Raw genomic sequence first — 20,583 nt, forward strand, 5'->3', positions numbered from 1 at the left:
ATTTTCAGTGACTAATGGTTAAGCAGTTTCTTTGTGTTTATTGTTAATTTATTTTTTACAAGATTGACTATTCCCTAATTTTAACTTTTCAAGGGGAATGCCATTGATTTAATTCATGTATACCACAATAAATTTAACGGCGCTTTATCGGTTAAATTGTAGTGCTTATAGTATTTAGCTGCGTTTACTGGCTGTGCATAGTTTAAATATCGCGGGGTTCATGCATTGGTTTAAAGTAATTCTACACTTAATGGATCAAGTGACGATAAAAATAGTTTACAAAGCAGTAGTTTGATTCGAAGCGCTGAAAGGACATTACACTCAATTGCAGTGGCCGGGATACATTCTCTGTAGACTCATTGCAAGAATTCTGAACACAAATTTTGAACTGTGCAAGAGTAATTAAAATGTACATTAATCACGAAGCTGCTATAGGAGGGAGGAGGTTTGGGAGCATGCGACTTCTAAAAATAAGAATTTCGTTTATATACTACGCTGTCGAATGAGCATTATTCTGCTCTGTGGACTTGCTTCCATTCGAGGTGCAGCAAGTCTGTTTGGGGATAATAATAATAACAACATTTTATGTATATAGCGCCTTTCCCATGCTCAAGGCACTTCACAGAGGATACTACATTTTAATCGATTTATTGTGTGAGTAGCAAATTTATTTCTTTATAAACTCAATAAACTGGATGGGTATGGAATGAATGCGAGTTTAAGCAAGACAATGTAGTCTGGCGTCCCGTCCAGAGTTGCGTCCTACCTCGTGCCAGATAATATCTAAAAGTCATTGATTGATTGAGGGATGCTTTGCTAATTCATTGCACAATACCTATTAATCTGCTATGATTTATTTTTATAAACTTTTTAACACAACTTTACACATATGCATGAAAGTAAATTTTCAACGAGGAATTTTAAACCAGCAAAACAAGGAATATGGGTATGGCGTTATTGAATTTGCAGATAATTATGCACGTGAATCTAAGCACTGCATGTTTGTGACAGCGTCCGAAACAAAGCATGGCAAAAGGATTTCATCACTCACGCGTTTAACTCAAAGTTCGCAGTTCAGAGAGGAAAATCATTCTTTTACTCAGCAGTTTTATTGCTGTCTCATTGTACCATTCACGCGCTCTGACGCTGTCAATTTCCAAATCTGTTTTCCTATTGGCTAGTAACCACGCTCTATGCCCGATTCAATTTTATCCAATTGATATTATAGAGAGCCCTTCACACTTTATGCCGAGAACATTCTACACATTTACAAATACAAGTTAAGATAAATTAAACAAAACATCAATGCAGTATAAACATTTGACATTTCATCCAGGTTTCTAAGATTAATAACGGTTAATAACAGTACAATCACAATACAATTTATTTTTTATATAGCCCAAAATCACACAAGAAGTGCCTCAATGGGCTTTAACAGGTCCTGCCTTTTGACAGCCCCCAGCCTTGACTCTCTAAAAAGACAATGAAAAACTCCCAAACAAACCGTCGTATAGAGAAAGAAAATGGAAGAAACCTTGAGAAAGGCAATTCAAAGAGAGACCTCTTTCCAGGAAGGTTGGGAGTGCAGTGGGTGTCAAAAGAAAGGGGGCAAATACAATACAATACACAGTACAGAACACAAGTCATGCAATATAATAGTGCAATAGAAATATTACAGAGTACAGAGTAGAATCCAACAGTAGATATCACACAATATGATTTGATTAGATTTAACAGTAGTAATATTAGCAATCTAATAGTAAACGTTTAGAGAATTAAGCAATGAACATTAGTCAACTGTGAGGGAAACTCAACTTTATTCTATGTAGATTACAGGAGAATACAGTTTTGAAGCATACAGACACTTAAAACTCTCATGTTAATGTCTATAAGACATGGGCCAAAACGCATCCCTAAGTGTTTTAAGATGCACTGGAGTTCAGAATAAGGCATATATGGTGAAACACAGCAAAGGTATGACACTAATTGGCGATGCTAATGTCTCCTTGCCACTCATATATCCCTTGAAAGAAGAAGTAGTGTTGAATGACACCACAAAACAATTAGGAACCAGGCTTTGTGTAACCACTAAGGCTATCAGATCATCTGTGACATTATGTTTTTGGGAGTCCAGTGTGCCAAAGTTCTGACTCTAACATTAGTTGTATTTATGCTTAAAATTATTAAAAAAAAATCCTACCTCTTGTTATAATGATGTACCCTCCAGGACATTGACATTCAAAACATCTGTAAGCTGAAGGAAGCAGTGTACTGGGTGGGGAAGACAATTCTTTACTTTTTATGTAAAAAAGATTATTTTAAAATCATCTCTAAACCAAAACATAAGTATGACCTTATACCATCCTTGTCAGATCTAGTTATGATTCTTTTTGCAGTATTTCCAAATACATCAGGGGTAGTAAGGGAGTGATTTGAATAGCTTGAGAATAATTTATTATAGTAGTTAACTGTCAAGCCATTCATTAAATTTTCTGAGTCCACCTATTCTATTTCAAGTGTTCCCTGAACACATTCCAACAGCACGGGACAGGATATTAATTCATATGCTTGATACAAAAGAGTTAAGTAGTTTCTCAAATATCCCGTATGTTACGAGGCTATAGAAGGTAAGCAAATGTGACGACAAATTATTTTTTATGGCAAGGATACCATACAGTACGTTAATTGAATTTATTCACTTTCAAGTTTACTGTAAAGTTTGCAAGTCAGAGGGGAAAATCTTCCTTTACTCAGCATTTTTATTGCTGTCTCACTGTGCCATTTGCATTCTCTCACATTGTTAACAGGAAACATTCTAGCTAGCTCCCTTTGACATATTTGCTGTAGTGATATCTTCCCAGAAGCTAGAGGATTCCCATGTCTGATTTACACATGTATCTTAAATTGCCTTGCTATCAGCTAGAAATCCTGATATTTGATTAAATTCCATACAATTAGTTTAGTACAACTTTAGTTAAGATCCTTGCTGCACTATTTTGAAATAACCTTAGGACAAAAAGTGAACAATCTGAATAGCCCAATAATAAATCCTCCTAGTATGTAAACCATTCATCCCAGGTTTATTTTCTGAATCTGCATATTCCAATTCAGGGGTAAGTGCTACTCAAACACATTTCAGCAGCATAGATACCAGTTAGAATTTAGCATTTGAGGGTGTACGAATCCATGTTCTTAATACAAATTAAATAAATCAGCTTTTCAAATATCCTGCATATTAAGTGAATGTATAAAGCATTTGTTAAAGTGTGTAAATGTGAGAATAAATGGTTAAATTAATATAAAGGATATCATGTAAGCATAGCCAAGCTAAAGTTTTAGGAACTGCACTCAAGTGCAGTCAACATGCTTTAGCAAAGTCTTACTGTATATCCACTAAAGTGATGTTTTTTTCAAAGTTTAAGGACCAGTAATCACTTAAAACAGTTTCACATCACAAAAATAGTTAATGAAATATCAAAAATGGTATCAGTTTTACAGCGGCATGTCCCTGGCATGCAAATCTTAGCAAAAGTATTTACCTCCTTCTTGATTTCCTCTGTTTTAGCAAAGTTTTAACATTCGTCTTTAACCCGTTTTCTGGTCTTCAATCAAAAATCTGATTTTTGATAACGGCCAATTGCATGAACAAATAACACATTTCTAAATTTTATATGTCTAATGCAGCAAAATTATCCAACAGCAACTGGTTCTGCAATTAAAAGGATTGTTAAAGTCAGTTGATGGAATGCAGCCAGCCATGCTGTACATAAACCTCACTTTTCTGACCCCTACTATCAGAACCAAATTGCCAGCTCAAAGGTTAAAGAAATGATGAAAGAGAGTCCCTGAAACAATCAGGGAAAAAAGGTTGTTTTAGTGGTTTGGAAAATTTTTAAAAGCTCTGAGACTCAACTGAATCACAGTGAGAGGTATAATCTTTAAATGCAAGTACTTAGAACAGTAGTGAATCTTACCAGGAGTGGCAAGCTTCCCAAAATTACTCCACAACCACAGAATCAAAAAAGAAGAAAAAAAACATTAAACTTCCCTGGCTTAAGCAAGAAAGACACTGGGAAAAACTGACTTTGTTGAGGAGTGTAGCAAGGTGGAAACCCCTGTTAACCAAGAAGAGCATAAGTGGACATTTCAGATTTGCCAAGAAACAGCTGGATGATCACCATGCCTATTGGAGGAATGTTATATGGACTGATGAGTCAAAAGCTGAAAATGTGGGTTCCAATAAATCTGTGTTCAAGCAACCATGGCATTGAACATCATATCAGAATGGATGCTTTACTACTTCAGGACCTAGATGACATGCCATAATTAAAGCAAACATTAATTCTGCTCTATATTAGATCATTCTTAAAGAGAATGTCAAGCCATCTGACCAAGCACTGAAGAAGCAGCCTAGTTGCCTTATGCAGCAAGGTAATGATTTAAAGCACAAAAACAAATCAAACAGAATGGCTTAAAAAAAAAAAAAAAAATTAAAGTTTTGGACGGGCATAGTCAAAGATCACACCTAAACCCAACAGAGATGCTTTAGCTTGATCTGAAATGAATAGTTCATGCTCACTAAAATTAGAAATATATTTGAATTTAAGCAGATATAAAAAGAAGAATGGGCTAACATTCCTGCACAGTGATGTGAAAGACCAATATTGAATTATAGAAAATGTTTGGTAGCAGTCATTTCAGCTAAATGTAATCCAAACAGTTATTGAGTGCAATTATTTAGTGTCACACAATGCCTGTTGGTGTCGGATAACTTTGTCAATAAATTAAATAAGTAAAAACACTCATGTACCCCAATATTAGATTTTGATTGTGACATTTAGTGTCAAAAATTTGCAATAGAGGAAATTAAGAAATCTCAACTCCTCTTGCAAAGACAGGGAGAAAAGAGGCTCTGTCTCATTTCTGAACTTCATGGATTCCCACGTTATCATAAACATGTAAAAGAAAAACGGTACATCAAGCAGATGGTAAATATTTGATTTTTAGATTTTTCTTTAATTAACATTGTTATAACATGCTGTACAATGTGTACTATTATTTCTTTAATATTAGGAAAGGATTGTTTGTGTTTTAACCATAATTCAATTCAGGCAGTATATTGCAAAGTTGCAGACTCAATCATTAAACATTTGTCTTTTTTATCATGTTTTTCGGAGATTACTCCAGTAAATGCAACCAAAGTAAAGAAGTGAAACCTTCTGTAAGAGATGGGTTGAAAAAGTGTCAATGCCCTAACAGATTTAGTCTTCCCAAAGCTGCTAGCCTCAATATAAGACCTATGCATATAAAACAATTTAAAATAGCTTGTTTTTGTGTTGAATTCATTTCAGTTGCATAAAGGTTGCAAGTGTCTGAACACAAAGTAATGAAAATATTTTTTTCATATTTCCACAACTTTGGAATTGTTTAATCCAGTAGATTCCATATTTAGTCCTGGGGACTCGTTTTTGGTTTCTGTCCCAACCAAGTTCTTTTTTTAATTTGACTCCTGCCTTAATTAAGTAATTTGTTGTTCTCCCACTTTCAACATTTTGTGTCAATACAAAAATATGGCAAGAACGTCTGCATAATACATGGTCATTATTGAAAGTTTTCTTTTATCTTTCCTCATCATCCTGACTTTCACTTTGTCTTTGCAAATGTTTTGGTTGTTTAAGCAGTCATATAGCATTTAGCACACTAGTAGGTGCAACACTGAAGGCTTTTTGTTGTTTGCCCTGGTGTCTTGCTTTGCTGTTATTGTCATTATTAGGATACAATGACCAAAACAGTTAAGTGCTATGGAAGTTATGTCAAAAATGCAAACATTTCTAAATGTATTATGAATATAAACCTTACATTTTTTCACTTTTTTGAATGTAGAATAAGAGAAGAAAAATACAACACCAAATCTTTAAACAATGAGATCAATCAGAGTTAAAATGATTATAAATCTGGATGAGACTAAAATCTCCAGGAATGAATTTGGACTGAAGGTGGACATCATAGTGTTCTATTGTTGCTACAACAACATACGCTTAGTGAAATTTCAGGTTGAAATGAAGATAAATCAAATCAAACCTTTTCTGGCCCTTAACAAAATCTTGCAACCGCTGATATTAAGCAAAAAGGAAATGGATAATTTTAATGAAAATACTAAAATCCATAATTTAGTTGCTTAATTGTTATAAACTTATTTAACCAATGTCACCCAAAACCATGTACGGTGGATAATTAGCCTTCACCAGAAGGTTTCTTGGATGTATAAAATATGAGATATCAATCACTAAAAAGGAGCTAACAATAGAAAACAACGTACATGGTCAAGCATGCAAGGGCTGTGGGGTAGAAAAGGGAAGGAAATTAATAATTACATATATGATATGCTCCAACACACCCCCACAACAGTGTTCAGGACAAAGCAGGTTAGAACTCACCTAACAAGGTCATCCCCTTGCAATTAAAAAAATTCCAAAAATCTAAGTGTTTCAATTTCATAAAGATCTAAGAAAACAAATTTACTACTTTAATTAAAGCAAAATGTGTTTCCTCAAAATATTTAAAGGGTGTGCAAACTTATGCAAAAAACATGTGAGTTCATTTCTATAACTTGTAACTCTTGTTCATAAAAATGATGCATTTGTTTTTCACTTAAATATTCTTGGTTAAAAGATCCTACTAAAAGTCCCTTTACAAAACACCAAAGAATAGGATTCAAAGCATAACGGTAAACTACATTACCTGACTATGTAATAAATCATAAATACGCTAGTAAACACCGAAGACTCTATACAAGTAAATATGAATTGGGAAAATAGGAGAATAGATTAAAATTACACAACAACAGTCTTGAATCATGGCCAGTACATTTGATACAAAAGATTCCATTATATATTGCAAATAATACATGTCTACCTAATTAAATAGCAAAGAGCACACATTTATAAACATAATTTTAGCTTGATCATTGATGGAACGTGAATAACAGATCTGTGGAGAGAGTTCCAGAAAGAGTTAGATAGAAAACTAAATGAGTATTACAAAGTATTCTAATGATACCAAGGAGGCCAGCATCAGAGGATCTCTGGTGTCTGGCAGGTTGTTATGAGGCAAACAATGATAAGTATTCTGGAGTGTTGCAATTAACAGTTCAGTAAATCAGAAGAAGAGTTAAAATTTTTATCTTGTACAATACAAGTCCGTATAGTGAAGAAAACTGAAGGTCAATTAGTTCACTATATTTTATCAGATTCAGAGTTCTGGTAGTAGCATTTTTAAAAGTATCTGCTAAATACTTAACAACACATGACATTACACAGTGGTAAGTGTGACAACTGTACAGTTCTAGGAGGCAGGATCCAAGCTCAGTTACCATCTATTTATTCATATTATTTACTAGTGTTCACAGTGATCTGGAATTAATAACCAATCTGTTAACCATGTTTCTTTAGTTTGCATGTTCTACCTGCCTTCCATATTCCACAGCTATGCAAGTTAGGATACGTTGCATTCATACCTCCCTCCTGTAGGGAGCAACCGTGAGTTTGTGCATCCTATGGGAGACAGTTGATCTGTCCAAGGCTGGTTGCTGTCTTCCCAAGAAATTAAAGTAAGATAGGTGTGAATTTTCTGAAAATCACATTTTGAATTTCTAGTGTGATGTTGCAGTTACATTATTATAATAATAAACTGCTATAAAATACATTGCTTACCATTACATGGTTCTCTCACATTCTATATGTAATAATGAAATAGTATAGAATAGTAATATGTTGATACATACTTCAGAAATGCTGAATGATTGCTGGTTGCAAGTTCACATTAAAATAAAAATATAGTTATTAAAGAATTTTCCTAATTTTCTGGATTTTCATTATTAAAACAGATAATTACTATTTTCAAAGGCAAATTTGAAATAAATAAATACTAAGATAATGAGATTTTCTTAAAGATCACACCATCAATAATCCATTTTTGTTTTACAAAACAAGTTCACGGCAAGTCAGAGCTGTCACAGCACACAGGGTCACAAAACAGAAAAGCAACTTGCCCAGATTCACATACTGTACACCAATCAACCAAACAAAATCTTTTTCAAATAAGGACAAAAGTGGGGTTCCTTGGAGGAAATACATACAAACATAAGGAAGGCATTGAAGTTGCACACAAGACACTTTAGCCAGAAAATAAAGCCAAACTTCAAAGGCAGTTTGGTGATAAAATGAACAAGTTAAGAAATAATTAGAAATAGCATCTAAATTTAAGATTAAGTGTATGTGTGTTTCATTTTCTCATGAGATTAGAAAAATAATTAAAATGTATAAACATAAACATACTTGGAAAAAAAAGTCCTTTGGTAAAAGCATTGCCCATGCATTTACTATGTGTAGTTTACAGTTTTTTTTTTCCACTCACTGCACAAGTTTTTCTAGGTACTCTTGTTTCTTCCCACACCCTAAAGATGTGCAATTTAAGCTGATTAGCAAATCTGGATAAATGAGTGGGTGTTGTGCATCAGTGTGCCTTGTGTTCTGTGTTGCAGCTCACTGTCACTTCACTGTTATAATAAATCCATTCACAAAATAGGTTGATAAATACATACATAAATTCAGCATGTTATAGTTGATTATTCTCCACCGAAGATTTGAAAATGCAGCAAATTATAAATATTTGAAAAACACCGTCATTTAACATAAGTACAATGCTAGGATTCAGGTCCACTTTAAAACAAGAAAAATCTGTACTCTATATGGAGAGAATGTTTATTAGGTACCACAATGAACTGGGACAGTAATGTTTGGTTTATGAAAATAAAATGAAATATTGGGTGACAAATTACAGATTTGCACTTGTTAAAGCTGAAATGTATTTTTGTTACTTTTCTGCTACAGAAAATGTTAGCTGTTTTCCCACTAAGTTATAAAATAATCTTTTGACTATTGAGGTAGTGAATGTCAAATTATATTATAAACTAAGAAACTCCAATTAAATTTACAATGTACAGTTGTAATAAATATGTATATGGGTATAACCCTACAAAATAATTGTTCAATTAAACATCTAAATGTTATACATTAGAAGTGCGCTACTTATTTTTGTAGTACAAAGATATTTTCTTAGTACAATGAAAGTTGTAATTTTTCATGCCCTTTTGCAAGTATGCTTTAAGCAAAAGTCTTAAGTATGTTCTGTAGGTGACAGAGCTATATACAGTGTGAACTCCCCAAACCCAAAATTGTACTCCTGGTTTAATGTGCATTTTTCAGAAAGGTATTTTAATTAGTCTTTACAATATGCAAATCTGTGGTCTGTGTTACATACACTATATAAAGATTTATTATTTTCTTATTATATCTTCAAGGATTTGTTGCACTGTTATTAATGATTTTGGGATACACAAAACCTGGAAAATCTTCTCCTTTACGCCCCATCTGTGATATTAGAGTTATGGATCAATATATTAAAGAGGCAAAAGATGCTGAAAATGCTATGGTAGGTGTTTGATTTTTTTAAATAATTGTTATACTTCAAATGACATGGCACGTTACTTGAGGAAACTTTAATCACTGCAGTATTTATAAAATATATAAAAGGAATATACTGTGTTATATATTTTGTACAACAAGACAGTTATTCTTCTGATTTCTTCACTCTGCTAAGGGTGAACCATGCTCTCATAAAATGAAATTACATAGGAGTTATAAAATGTTTAAAGTGTGATCAACATAAGTGAAATTTATTTTTTGAAATATGGCATGTCTTAAGAGAGTTATTTATTTGTATTATGTGATTTTTCCACTTTTGAGTACAGCTAACAAAACATTTTACTTTTTTGTGATCATTGAGTCATTGACTGCAAAACCACTATATATAAGAAATGAATATTAAAAAAAAAATTGTATATAAAAACTAGGACAGCAGCATTGTGTCAGAGCAGTTAATTCTGTTGCCTCATGGATCCACTTTCCTGCGCTAGAATATATCACATGATCATTGCCTGTGTGGAGTTTGCATGTTCTCCCTGGTTAGGTTGATTAGCTATTCCAAAGTTGCACTATGTTGGTACTTGTCCTGTGGTGGAATAGTGCCATGTCAAAGGGCTGTTTCCTGCCTTATGAAGAGCACTGCTGAGATAGGCTCTGGACCCCCACAACCTTGAATTTAATCTGCACCTGTCCAATATCAATTTATACATTTCATTTACAAACCTGAAACACTACATGCATTTACAAGTAGAGTTAAATAAAACACAATATTATTAATATTATATGCACATCTTGAATGAATTCTGAACACAATGGCATCATGTAATTACAGTGAAATACACAAAAATATGTATTACTTTATATCATTATTTCTGCAATACATTTTTAAATTCATCTTAATAACAATTACATCGCAAACAATGCATTATGCCAGGAACTTTGCAGTGGAGAAAAGAAAAATTAAATTCCCCTCTATACACATTTAGTCTGCCCTTCAACTACTGGTCCTTTAGCCCTTTCCTTGGTACAAACTCAGGAAAACATCAATAACTCAGCCAAAACACAATAAAGGGGTGAAAGTCAATCATTGATGAAGACATAAAAATGAAATCTAGCACTACTTCAGGACATTAAAAAGGTAAAAGTCCGAAATTGTTCACATGACAAGATAAAAAATATTGAAAACCTTCTTGCATGATTATGAAAAGAGAATGAACTATGTTTCAGATACCTTATACAATTTATTTCTTATGGTGTATTAGATATGACAGTATGTTATATCTTTTTGTGTGCTGTGCCAGACCCCTGCGACCCTGCTCAGGACTAAACGTTAGAATATGGCTGACTGACAAACGTAACTATAATTTTTGTTATTAATTTGCATTAAACAACTTCTTACCACTTACTACAGATAAATCTGAGATCAAGTATATCCCAGTTTAAGTCAACTGGAAACACTAAATTGACCATGTATGATTAAGTATGGGTGTGTTGATTATGATTAACCAATTGGATGTGCTTTGTGATTGACTGGTGTCCGTACCAGGTTTGGTGGAATTCTTTTGCCCCATTTTGACAGAATACTAATTGCTTAAAATGTATTTTTTCTATGAATTATAAAAAAAGTATTACATACTAATAGCAATTTATTTCATATGACAAGCTACTAACCTAAGTGTCAAATACACAATCACTATACTGTCTCATTTAACTTAGGAAGATATGTAAGTGGTAAATACATACTTGTACTTTTTGGGTGCAAGACAGAAATCAGTACTGACGGGAATGTCACTCGGTGATAGGGCAATCATATGCACAAATATACACTCACTAATACACTATAGACTAGCCAATCAATGTAACTTGCAAGTCTATGCATTTTGGAAGGAAGCTGGAATATCTACAGAAATCCTCACATTGACAAAAGGAGTATATGTGAACTGCATCCCAAAAGTATCCAGTTCAGTTCTCATTTCTCTCAACAGCTGCAACTGTTGCATCACAATGTCCCCCCCAAACCCCCCTATTAAACCAGAAAGAGCGAAAACATTTTAGGTAATCCTAAGGTAGAGTTTTTATATGATGTTAAAAAGAATATTTTTGAAAAATAGTTGTGTGTGTAATGTCATAGTGTGGATTAATTTCAATGTACTATACACATTACTATTCTGCTTTCAAATGTCTACAATTCTTATTTTCTTTACAAAATGATCAGCATTTACATTTCAATGAGATGATTTGTAAATTCTTAAAATTTCTAAATTTGTGATGTTTTTCCACAGAAAGGCTGTAAAGAAGAATGCATCCTCCCAGAACCACTTACACTTCCTGTAATGAATCTAAACTACATGGAATGGGAATCAAAAGATGCAAGTACCTTATGCTTTAACTTTACAAACAAAACATTAATATGCTGTATAATGTACAAATAATTATTTTCAGTGAAGCAAAATAAGTCATGCAATTAATTTTTAATGTTTTAGTTTTGTACATTTTATTTTTACTTATTCTATAAATTAATAGAAATACAATGGATTTCACAATCTAAATTAATCTAATTTAAAATATGTATATTCTTTTTTGTAAAGTAGTATAACTATTTTGTGACTGGTGTTAATCCATAATTAATGCAGATTAATATACAGCAGATGAAAATGCATTTTACTGTTTTTCTTTTATAAAATAAGATAAAATGTTTATTAAATGTGATTCTTTTGTTGATGATATTAAACTTGTTTTTGTAACAGAACAAGATAAAAGAGGAGGAAGTACAATCGGGGCTCTCACTGCTAAAACAAGCAATTCTCACAGCCAGAGACAAAGTGGCAAGTAGTGTTCCTTTGGAATTCATAGAAGCAGCCTACAGAAACATTAGGAATATTGGACAGATCCTTAAAAGTTTAAATATTCAGGTGAGGATGTTAAGTCTAATCAGTTGGACAAATACTACACAGTTACATAACTATTTTGTGTTTCATGCATGTGTATGTAGTACTAGGGTGTTGCACCTTGTTAACCATTATGAATGTAGAAGGGGCCTAAGTTGCCTCGAAAGCTTGCATATTGTAATCTTTTTAGTTAGCCAATAAAAGGTGTCATTTTGCTTGACTTTTCACTACATGCATGTGTATCAAATGTGAAAAGAATGCACTCAGTGGATTGCATCTTTAATAAAAATGCCACCAGAATAATTCTGAGTCAGGTTTTTATTCATGCATTAATTTATAAAAAAAAAAAAAAAAAAAAAGAAACATTCTGCTGTAAAAACTAAACTCTTTAACAACTTTGTAATAGATGCTCTTCAAAAGTATGTGCCAACATACTGTATGTGAAACATTTTCAGAATCTCAACTAATTATTTTAAAAATACTTTTATATCTAATAATACTGTATAATTGCTCATTAATATGGAGTAGTAAGTGCAATGCATTGGTTATAGAGAAGCATGCCAAACTAAGCAACCCTTTAATTATAACTTACCACTTTTATTTGTGGCATGATGCCAACTATTCTTCTCAGTTTTTTTTATTATTTTACTATGTGCCTTACTTCAATAACCATCACAATCTTTTGTTATTTTTCGTACAAAACTTCTAAAATACTGTTTCTATACAGTCCAAAGATTGCATCTAAAAATCTTTGAATCTAATGTTATAGAAAACATCACAGATTGAATGTAGTGAATTCTTTACAAATAAATAATTTTATAGAACTACAAAACAGATCAGTTCTCCTTGTTAGGTTTCATTAAATATACTGTAGCATTACCTTCTTATTAAAGCAAAACTATATTTTATGCAAGTTAGTATTTGATATAACTTGAATATGGTCAAATGGTGATGACCATATATTTACCCCACATGCAGAGTGTTTGTAAGATTTCAGAAAATCATTAAAATGTAGCACAACAAAACTAAAACTGTTTGATCTTCTGACCTGTCTGCTTACGCTAATACTTCTATACATTCCAGGAATAGCAAGACTCACTAGGAAACTGTATATTCACATGTATGTTTAGGCAAATATTTACATAAAGAGAATGGGATAAGAGGAAAGATGTGTTCCTGCACTTTGTCACGTAACCTTGCTGTTTTTAAAAGACAGGAATGAGGGTCATCAGCAGGATGCATCTTTAGGATACTGTCAAATACGTATTCCTATTCTATGACAACATCAAAATAATTCTGTACTGTCAGAATTGGTATTGTTGGTCACAAAAATGTTTAATAAATTAATTTATGGCAAAATAGATACAATTTAAAAGAACAACATAAATAAATTATATACATTTGTTTTACATATAAAGATGACTTAATGTCATGATAGTATTTTAACTATTGTCAGATCTATAAACAAAATTTGTTCTTTACTACAGTAAACAATCTTTCACAATTACATTATGATCTTAATAGTTACCTTTATACCTGAAACAATCACCATGTACAGTACACATAAAAATATTACAAACAAGCAAAATAAATAATTATGAAAAGCATATCTAACTGAGAAAAGTTCGTCATGGGCAATGACATCACCAGGATAGAAAAAAGTAGAGGAGAGCTGTAGGAACAGCCTCCAGGTGAGAAAGGCATGCTGGCAGCAGTAAATGTTCTGCATATATCTCAGCAAGTGAATGGAGGGGCAGCAAGTACATGTATGCTTGTTTACTGCCCTTGAAGTGCAACAGGCAAGGTCATCAACACAGGAGTGTGATGTGGTCTAACTGAAACCATTCTGTCCAGCACTAGGCAGGCCATCTGGCCCCCTCCTTGAAAAGAGAATGACGTCTGGGAATGAACAATAGAACTGGTAACAAAACAAGATGCTAGAGGACACATGGTTCCACCAAGAGGCTACCTTGGGGACCTGATCCTTTAAAGGTAACTGAAGGCTCAAAGATGCAGAAATTTGAGAAGAAGCTTTACAAAGCTATAGCATGGGGTATCTGGATCAAACCCAGTGCTGCCCTGGCCCCAGACATCATTCTGAGACATAACCAGTAGTGAATGAGGAAAGGGGTTTAAATCTGATTCACAGTCACCAAGTCCTATATAAATGCAGTACTGGAAAGGGAGAAAGAAAATACTCAACTTCTGGAAGTTAAGAGAAGCCAGGGTCTACAGAAAAACAAAGATTAGAGGTTTGAAGGGGAGTGCTTTGGTGTAGCACTATGGCAGGGAAGGGTCACCCCATGAGACATATGTTCAAAAATCACATAGGACACAGGAACATACATAACAGCATGAGAAATTAGACAAATGAGAGGAGACCATTCTCTGTTAAGCTTATTTGGTTTAGATAGGGATCTGCACTGGCAATCGGAAGGTTGCCGGTTTGAATCCTGTAAAATGCCAAAAGGAACTCTGCTCTGTTGGGCCCTTGAGCAAGGCCCTTAACCTGCAATTGCTAAGCGCTTTGAGTAGTGAGAAAAGTGCTATACAGGTGCTGGTCATAAAATTAGAATATCATGACAAAGTTGATTTATTTCAGTAATTCCATTCAAAAAGTGAAACTTGTATATTAGATTCATTCATTAAACACAGACTGATGTATTTCAAATGTCTATTTCTTTTAATGTTGATGATTATAACTGACAACTAATGAAAGTCCCAAATTCAGTATCTCGGAAAATTAGAACATCAATTAAGACCAATGCAAAAAAAGGATTTTTAGAAATGTTGGCCAACTGAAAGGTATGAACATGAAAAGTATGAGCATGTACAGCACTCAATATTTAGTTGGGGCTCCTTTGGCCTGGATTACTGCAGCAATGCGGCGTGGCATGGAGTCAATCAGTCTGTGGCACTGCTCAGGTATGTTATGAGAGCCCATGTTGCTCTGATAGTGGCCTTCAGCTCTTCTGAATTGTTGGGTCTGGTATATTGCATCTTCCTCTTCACAATACCCCATAGATTTTCTATGGGGTTAAGGTCAGGCGAGTTTGCTGGCCAATCAACAACAGGGATACCATGGTCCTTAAACCAGGTACTGGTAGCTTTGGCACTGTGTGCAGGTGCCAGGTCCTGTTGGAAAATTAAATCTGCATCTCCATAAAGTTCGTCAGCAGCAGGAAGCATGAAGTGCTCTAAAACTTCCTGGTAGACGGTTGCGTTGACCTTGGACCTCAGAAAACACAATGGACAAACACTAGCAGATGACATGGCACCCCAAACCATCACTGACTGTAGAAACTTTACACTGGACCTCAAGCAACGTGGACTCTGGGACCTTGATTTCCAAAGGAAATGCAAAATTTACTTTCATAAGAGAACATAACTTTGGACCACTCAGCAGCAGTCCAGTTCTTTTTGTCTTTAGCCCAGCCGAGACGCTTCTGATGCTGTCTCTTGTTCAAGAGTGGCTTGACACAAGGAATGTGACAGCTGAAACTCATGTCTTGCATACGTCTGTGCGTGGTGGTTCTTGAAGCACTGACTCCAGCTGCAGACCACTCTTTGTGAATCTCCCCCACATTTTTGAATGGGTTTTGTTTCACAATCCTCTCCAGGGTGCGGTTATCCCTATTGCTTGTACACTTGTTTCTACCACATCTTGTCCTTCCCTTCGCCTCTCTATTAATGTGTTTGGACACAGAGCTCTGTGAACAGCCAGCCTCTTTAGCAATGACCTTTTGTGTCTTGCCCTCTTTGTGCAAGGTGTCAATGGTCGTCTTTTGGACAACTGTCAAGTCAGCAGTCTTCCCCATGATTGTGTAGCCTACAGAACTAGACTGAGAGACCATTTAAAGGCTTTTGCAGGTGTTTTGAGTTAATTAGCTGATTAGAGTGTGGCACCAGGTGTCTTCAATATTGAACCTTTTCACAATATTCTAATTTTCCGAGATACTGAATTTGGGACTTTCATTAGTTGTCAGTTATAATCATCAACATTAAAAGAAATAAACATTTGAAATACATCAGTCTGTGTGTAATGAATGAATCTAATATACAAGTTTTCACTTTTTGAATGGAATTACTGAAATAAATCAACTTTGTCATGATATTCTAATTTTATGACCAGCACCTGTATAAATCCATCCATCCATTTTCCAACCCGCTGAATCCGAACACAGGGTCACGGGGGTCTGCTGGAGCCAATCCCAGCCAACACAGGGCACAAGGCAGGAACCTGTATAAATGCAAAAAATTATTATTATTAAAAAGGTCTTTTTTAAATTTACTAGATTACTAACTTCTCCCTGTCATCTCAGACTTTAGTTTTGTTTTGTCATTAAAGGTTTTACTTCTAAAATTTGGCCTCACTGATGTGTGCCTAGGTATATAATGCTGCAATGCAGGCCCACAATTCTGACAACTTATTATTTATATGCTGCATATGGCCCCTTTGGCACATCTCATAGAAAGTGCACGCATTATGGCCCACTGGGAGGAGACCCAGGGTGCTGGAAGGATTCTCTCTCTGTCTGCTGGCCTGAGTACAACTTAAAACTCCCCAGGAGGTGATTTAAATTGCTGAGGACAGGGTAACCTAACCAGGCCAGCTTAGTATATTGCTACTGTGGCCCTCGGTAGAATAAGTGGTGTAAAAAAACTGTGACGTTGATTTGTCTAGTATAAAGTATTTTCTCTATGAATGAACAAGGTTTATTGCTAGAAAATGCATGTTGGGAGGGTGCTACCTCACAGTTAAAATGTTGAAAAAAATAACCACTATTATACCATAAATCATTCACAACAAAATAAGAATTTTTATGTAGCTCAAATTAAATAATCATTTAGCCTACAACCCACTGAAAATTACACTGAGATGAATGGAGAAGTTAGCTGAGCTGCTCTTGGTGTTCTGCCAGTTATCTTCTCCAGGTGCTGAGTTAGAAGATGATGGAGGGCTGCAATTCAAAAACGGCTCAGTGGTAGTCCAAGTGCCAAGGTTGTTTTAACAGTTTTTAAAATTTTATATATATTATATATAAAAATATGAAAGAACAATATTTCATAAGGTTATGCATGTGTTAAAAGCTTATGAAATACACTAAATACTTTATTTTTCAATTTCCTCCTATTTGACCCCCTAAGGCATGCATATTTAGTTTTAGGCTATTTGTTTCCTCACAGCATGCCAAATGATTTGAATTGGATCTTGTATTTAATAAATTTACCAACATTAGGTTTTAGCAAATTAAAAAAAATAAGGAAACTGTAATTAAAACAAACACATAATGCCTCAAACAAAAAAAAAGTTACTTTAGGCAATGCTTTCCTCTTTGCAAAGAACAATATTCTGAGCCTTTTGGTGTAGAACACCATGAATTTAAAGGATTGTTAATTTTAACAACAGAAAAAAATGATGCATTGTAAGGTATAAAAAGGTTAAACTTAAATTGGTATACTGTAGATTCAACATGATTAAGAAATTTACCCCACACATCTCTACTGCTGAACTCTTAACCTCAAAAACTAAAATGTATGCAACAATTGTTCTGCATTTCTGTCTATATAAATGAACAAAGTAGTGAGGTTTACTAATTTTTAGACATTACCACAAAAGTCATCTTGAAAGAGCCACCTCAATATGATAACTGCTAATCTGCATATAGATTACATACGCTAAAATAACCAATAAAATCTACATATCTCAATCTATCTGTAAACATTACTGCTCCTAAGCACTGATCAAGGGTTACAACAGCATATTGAAAGATACAGAATGCATGGAAAGTGTGATAAAATTGTAAAATATTTTGCCACCTCTTTAGACACCAAAGTGATGAAGTGTTTTTGGAAACAATAATTTAGGAGTCATAAACAAAACTGATTTATTCCCTATATGTGTGTTTTACAGGAATTCACCAGTCCAGTGTCACAACACAGCAAAACTATAGCTGTCAGAACTCTTAGTGAACTTTTTCGTGTTCAAGCAAGTTTTTTGCGTGGTAAAGTAAGGTTGCTTTTGATTTCTGCTGAGGCATGCAGGAAGGAGAAAAGCTGAGAGGCAGCAACCTTGGTTAAAATCATTCCCTGGAATGGACACAGAGCTGCACATAGACAGTGGTGGACTATGCAACCTGTTGATTTAATCGTTCATCTGGAAAGGTCAAATAACAGTGTTAAGAAGTGAAGTATTTTCTCACATAGCTGGGAAAATATACTGTGGTCATCCTCATCCTGTCACAATGGAATCCACACTGGAACCTTCTGGACACACAGCACAAGAAAAGCCTGATTGTACAGGCAGCCAGATTTGCAGGAAGCCCAAATATCTCTCCTATCACTTGGATTTGGACTGAATGGAATTAATTGGGGGTGGGGGGGGGGGGGCTGGGGGTGTTCGGGTTGGGGTTGGTGAGTAAAAAACTGATTTGTGAACTTTTTGTGTTTTTTTTTTCTTTTTAGATAACATTGTAGCCAGTCTAAATATTGGCTAATGTTGCCTCACATCCTAAAACTCTGCATAAGCATGAGAAACTTGGTTTTGTTATGGCAAAACAAACACAGCCTGTTAAATAGGAATTTTAAGCACTTTTTATTTATTTATATTTATATTTGCAATTTTACTAATAGATCTTGTGTTACTTTAAAGGACAGAATATGAATTAAATATACATTTATTTGTGTGATCTGTGACCAAGCTTGGCCATATACATATTAATAAAATATTTTCACTGCATTCTAGAGTCCTTATGTTCCATTTTAAAAGGGCTATATATTGTTTATTTTTACAATTTTTTGATAATGTTGGATTATTTTACTTTTCAAATTTTTGGCTATCAACATCAAATGGAAATCTAATTTCAGATATCTGCTGAAAGTAAATACATTTAAAAAATCTTCTAAAGTACAGGTATTTAATTCACTAAAGAAGACTGTTTCCTCCTTCCTTTCTATCAAAATAGGTTACAGCGATCCACTGGTAATACAATAGTCAAAGAAAAGCTTGTACTTACTTATTATGTAAATGTTCAGACAATATTTTTAAAAATACAATCTTTTCACAGAGGGCATTTTTATTATTTACATGGCAGCAAATGTTTGGGCTGTGTGTAAATGATTTCTATAATTGTAGTTACAGTACATCTTCATAGTATGTATTAATGATTGTACCATATGCCTTTCCAGCTTTAAAATGTGGCACACCAAAGGTACTTTGATATTCTCTAATTACCTTTAAAAAGGTATTCTCTCTTGTGCCTATTGGTCTTTTAATAGCACTGGTAAGAATACTATATATATATATATATATATATATATATATATTATATATAAAAGCAGAGTGTTGTTATAAGTTTGCTTTAGTGCATTTACCAGAAGTATTCAGAACATTTCCAAATTTCTGGACTTTTTAAATTAGTAGGAAATTTGTATCCAGCAAGTGCTCTGCTCATAATTTATCATGAATGCACGAATGGTTTCACAAGTCACTTTTCTGAAAATACATCCTTTGCAGACTTATTTGTATTATCCTCTTGTGCAACTGTATATTAATCCTGAAACAATTATAATTTTTAAGTGGAAGATGTAACTTGGCACAAGGTTTGAAGTTCTCCACCTAATAAATGATGCTGCTCTAACGTCTATGGCATGCATTTTTTTTTTAAATGGTTATTTTTATACCAAAGTTGATTGTGGGTTTGTGTTGTCTTTTTTTTTTCCTATGTGACAATATTTTGATGAATCTAGGGTTTTCAGGAAAATGCTCAATATTTAAGGTAGGTGGTAGTAAATTCAATTCAAGCTTTTATCTGCTTTGAATTTTCTAGATGTATTTTTAATAATGCATACTGTTGTCTAATCATCTCAATAACAATATCCCCTCCCTCAATCTCCAATAAGTACAATTTTCAATCATACAAACATGGTGAATACATAATAATGATAATACATAATACTTGATGCGTACCTATTGAACAGTTTAGATGGGCTGATAGTTTTACATGCTAAAACATTTTCTAATGTAATGCATTAGATAATCCATTACTCGTGTCAGAAAAAAAGAATTCAAAAGGGGTTTAAATGGGAGTAATGCGTGGCATAAATGATAATGGAAAAGTCATTAGGTTACATGCAGTAACTGCAGTTCTACATTGTCTTAGGTCATGCAGAAAGACTTTGTGATGCTGAAACCAGAAGGATGATTTTGT

At 34.0% G+C, this 20,583-nt stretch overlaps 1 protein-coding gene across 6 annotated transcripts in view; it reads left to right on the top strand.

Moving 5' to 3' along the window:
- Window positions 1–19,664, top strand: part of epoa (erythropoietin a) — a 65,617-nt gene extending 45,953 nt beyond the window's left edge. For 4 of the 6 annotated variants that reach the window (XM_051925134.1, XM_051925132.1, XM_051925129.1 and 1 more), the window contains exons 2-4: window positions 9,362–9,492; window positions 11,768–11,854; window positions 12,233–12,589. In XM_051925134.1, the coding sequence (XP_051781094.1) occupies window positions 9,382–9,492; window positions 11,768–11,854; window positions 12,233–12,574 (540 nt within the window). In that variant the 5' untranslated portion in view covers window positions 9,362–9,381 and the 3' untranslated portion in view covers window positions 12,575–12,589. Of the gene's footprint in view, window positions 1–3,796; window positions 4,989–9,361; window positions 9,493–11,767; window positions 11,855–12,232; window positions 12,590–18,287 lie in introns of those variants that run through there. The other 2 variants (XM_028798275.2, XM_051925133.1) reach the window with 2 other exon arrangements.
- Window positions 19,665–20,583: the final 919 nt, after the last annotated feature.

This window comes from Erpetoichthys calabaricus, chromosome 3 (assembly GCF_900747795.2).
Source record: "Erpetoichthys calabaricus chromosome 3, fErpCal1.3, whole genome shotgun sequence".
NCBI classification, from domain to species: Eukaryota; Metazoa; Chordata; class Cladistia; order Polypteriformes; family Polypteridae; genus Erpetoichthys; species Erpetoichthys calabaricus.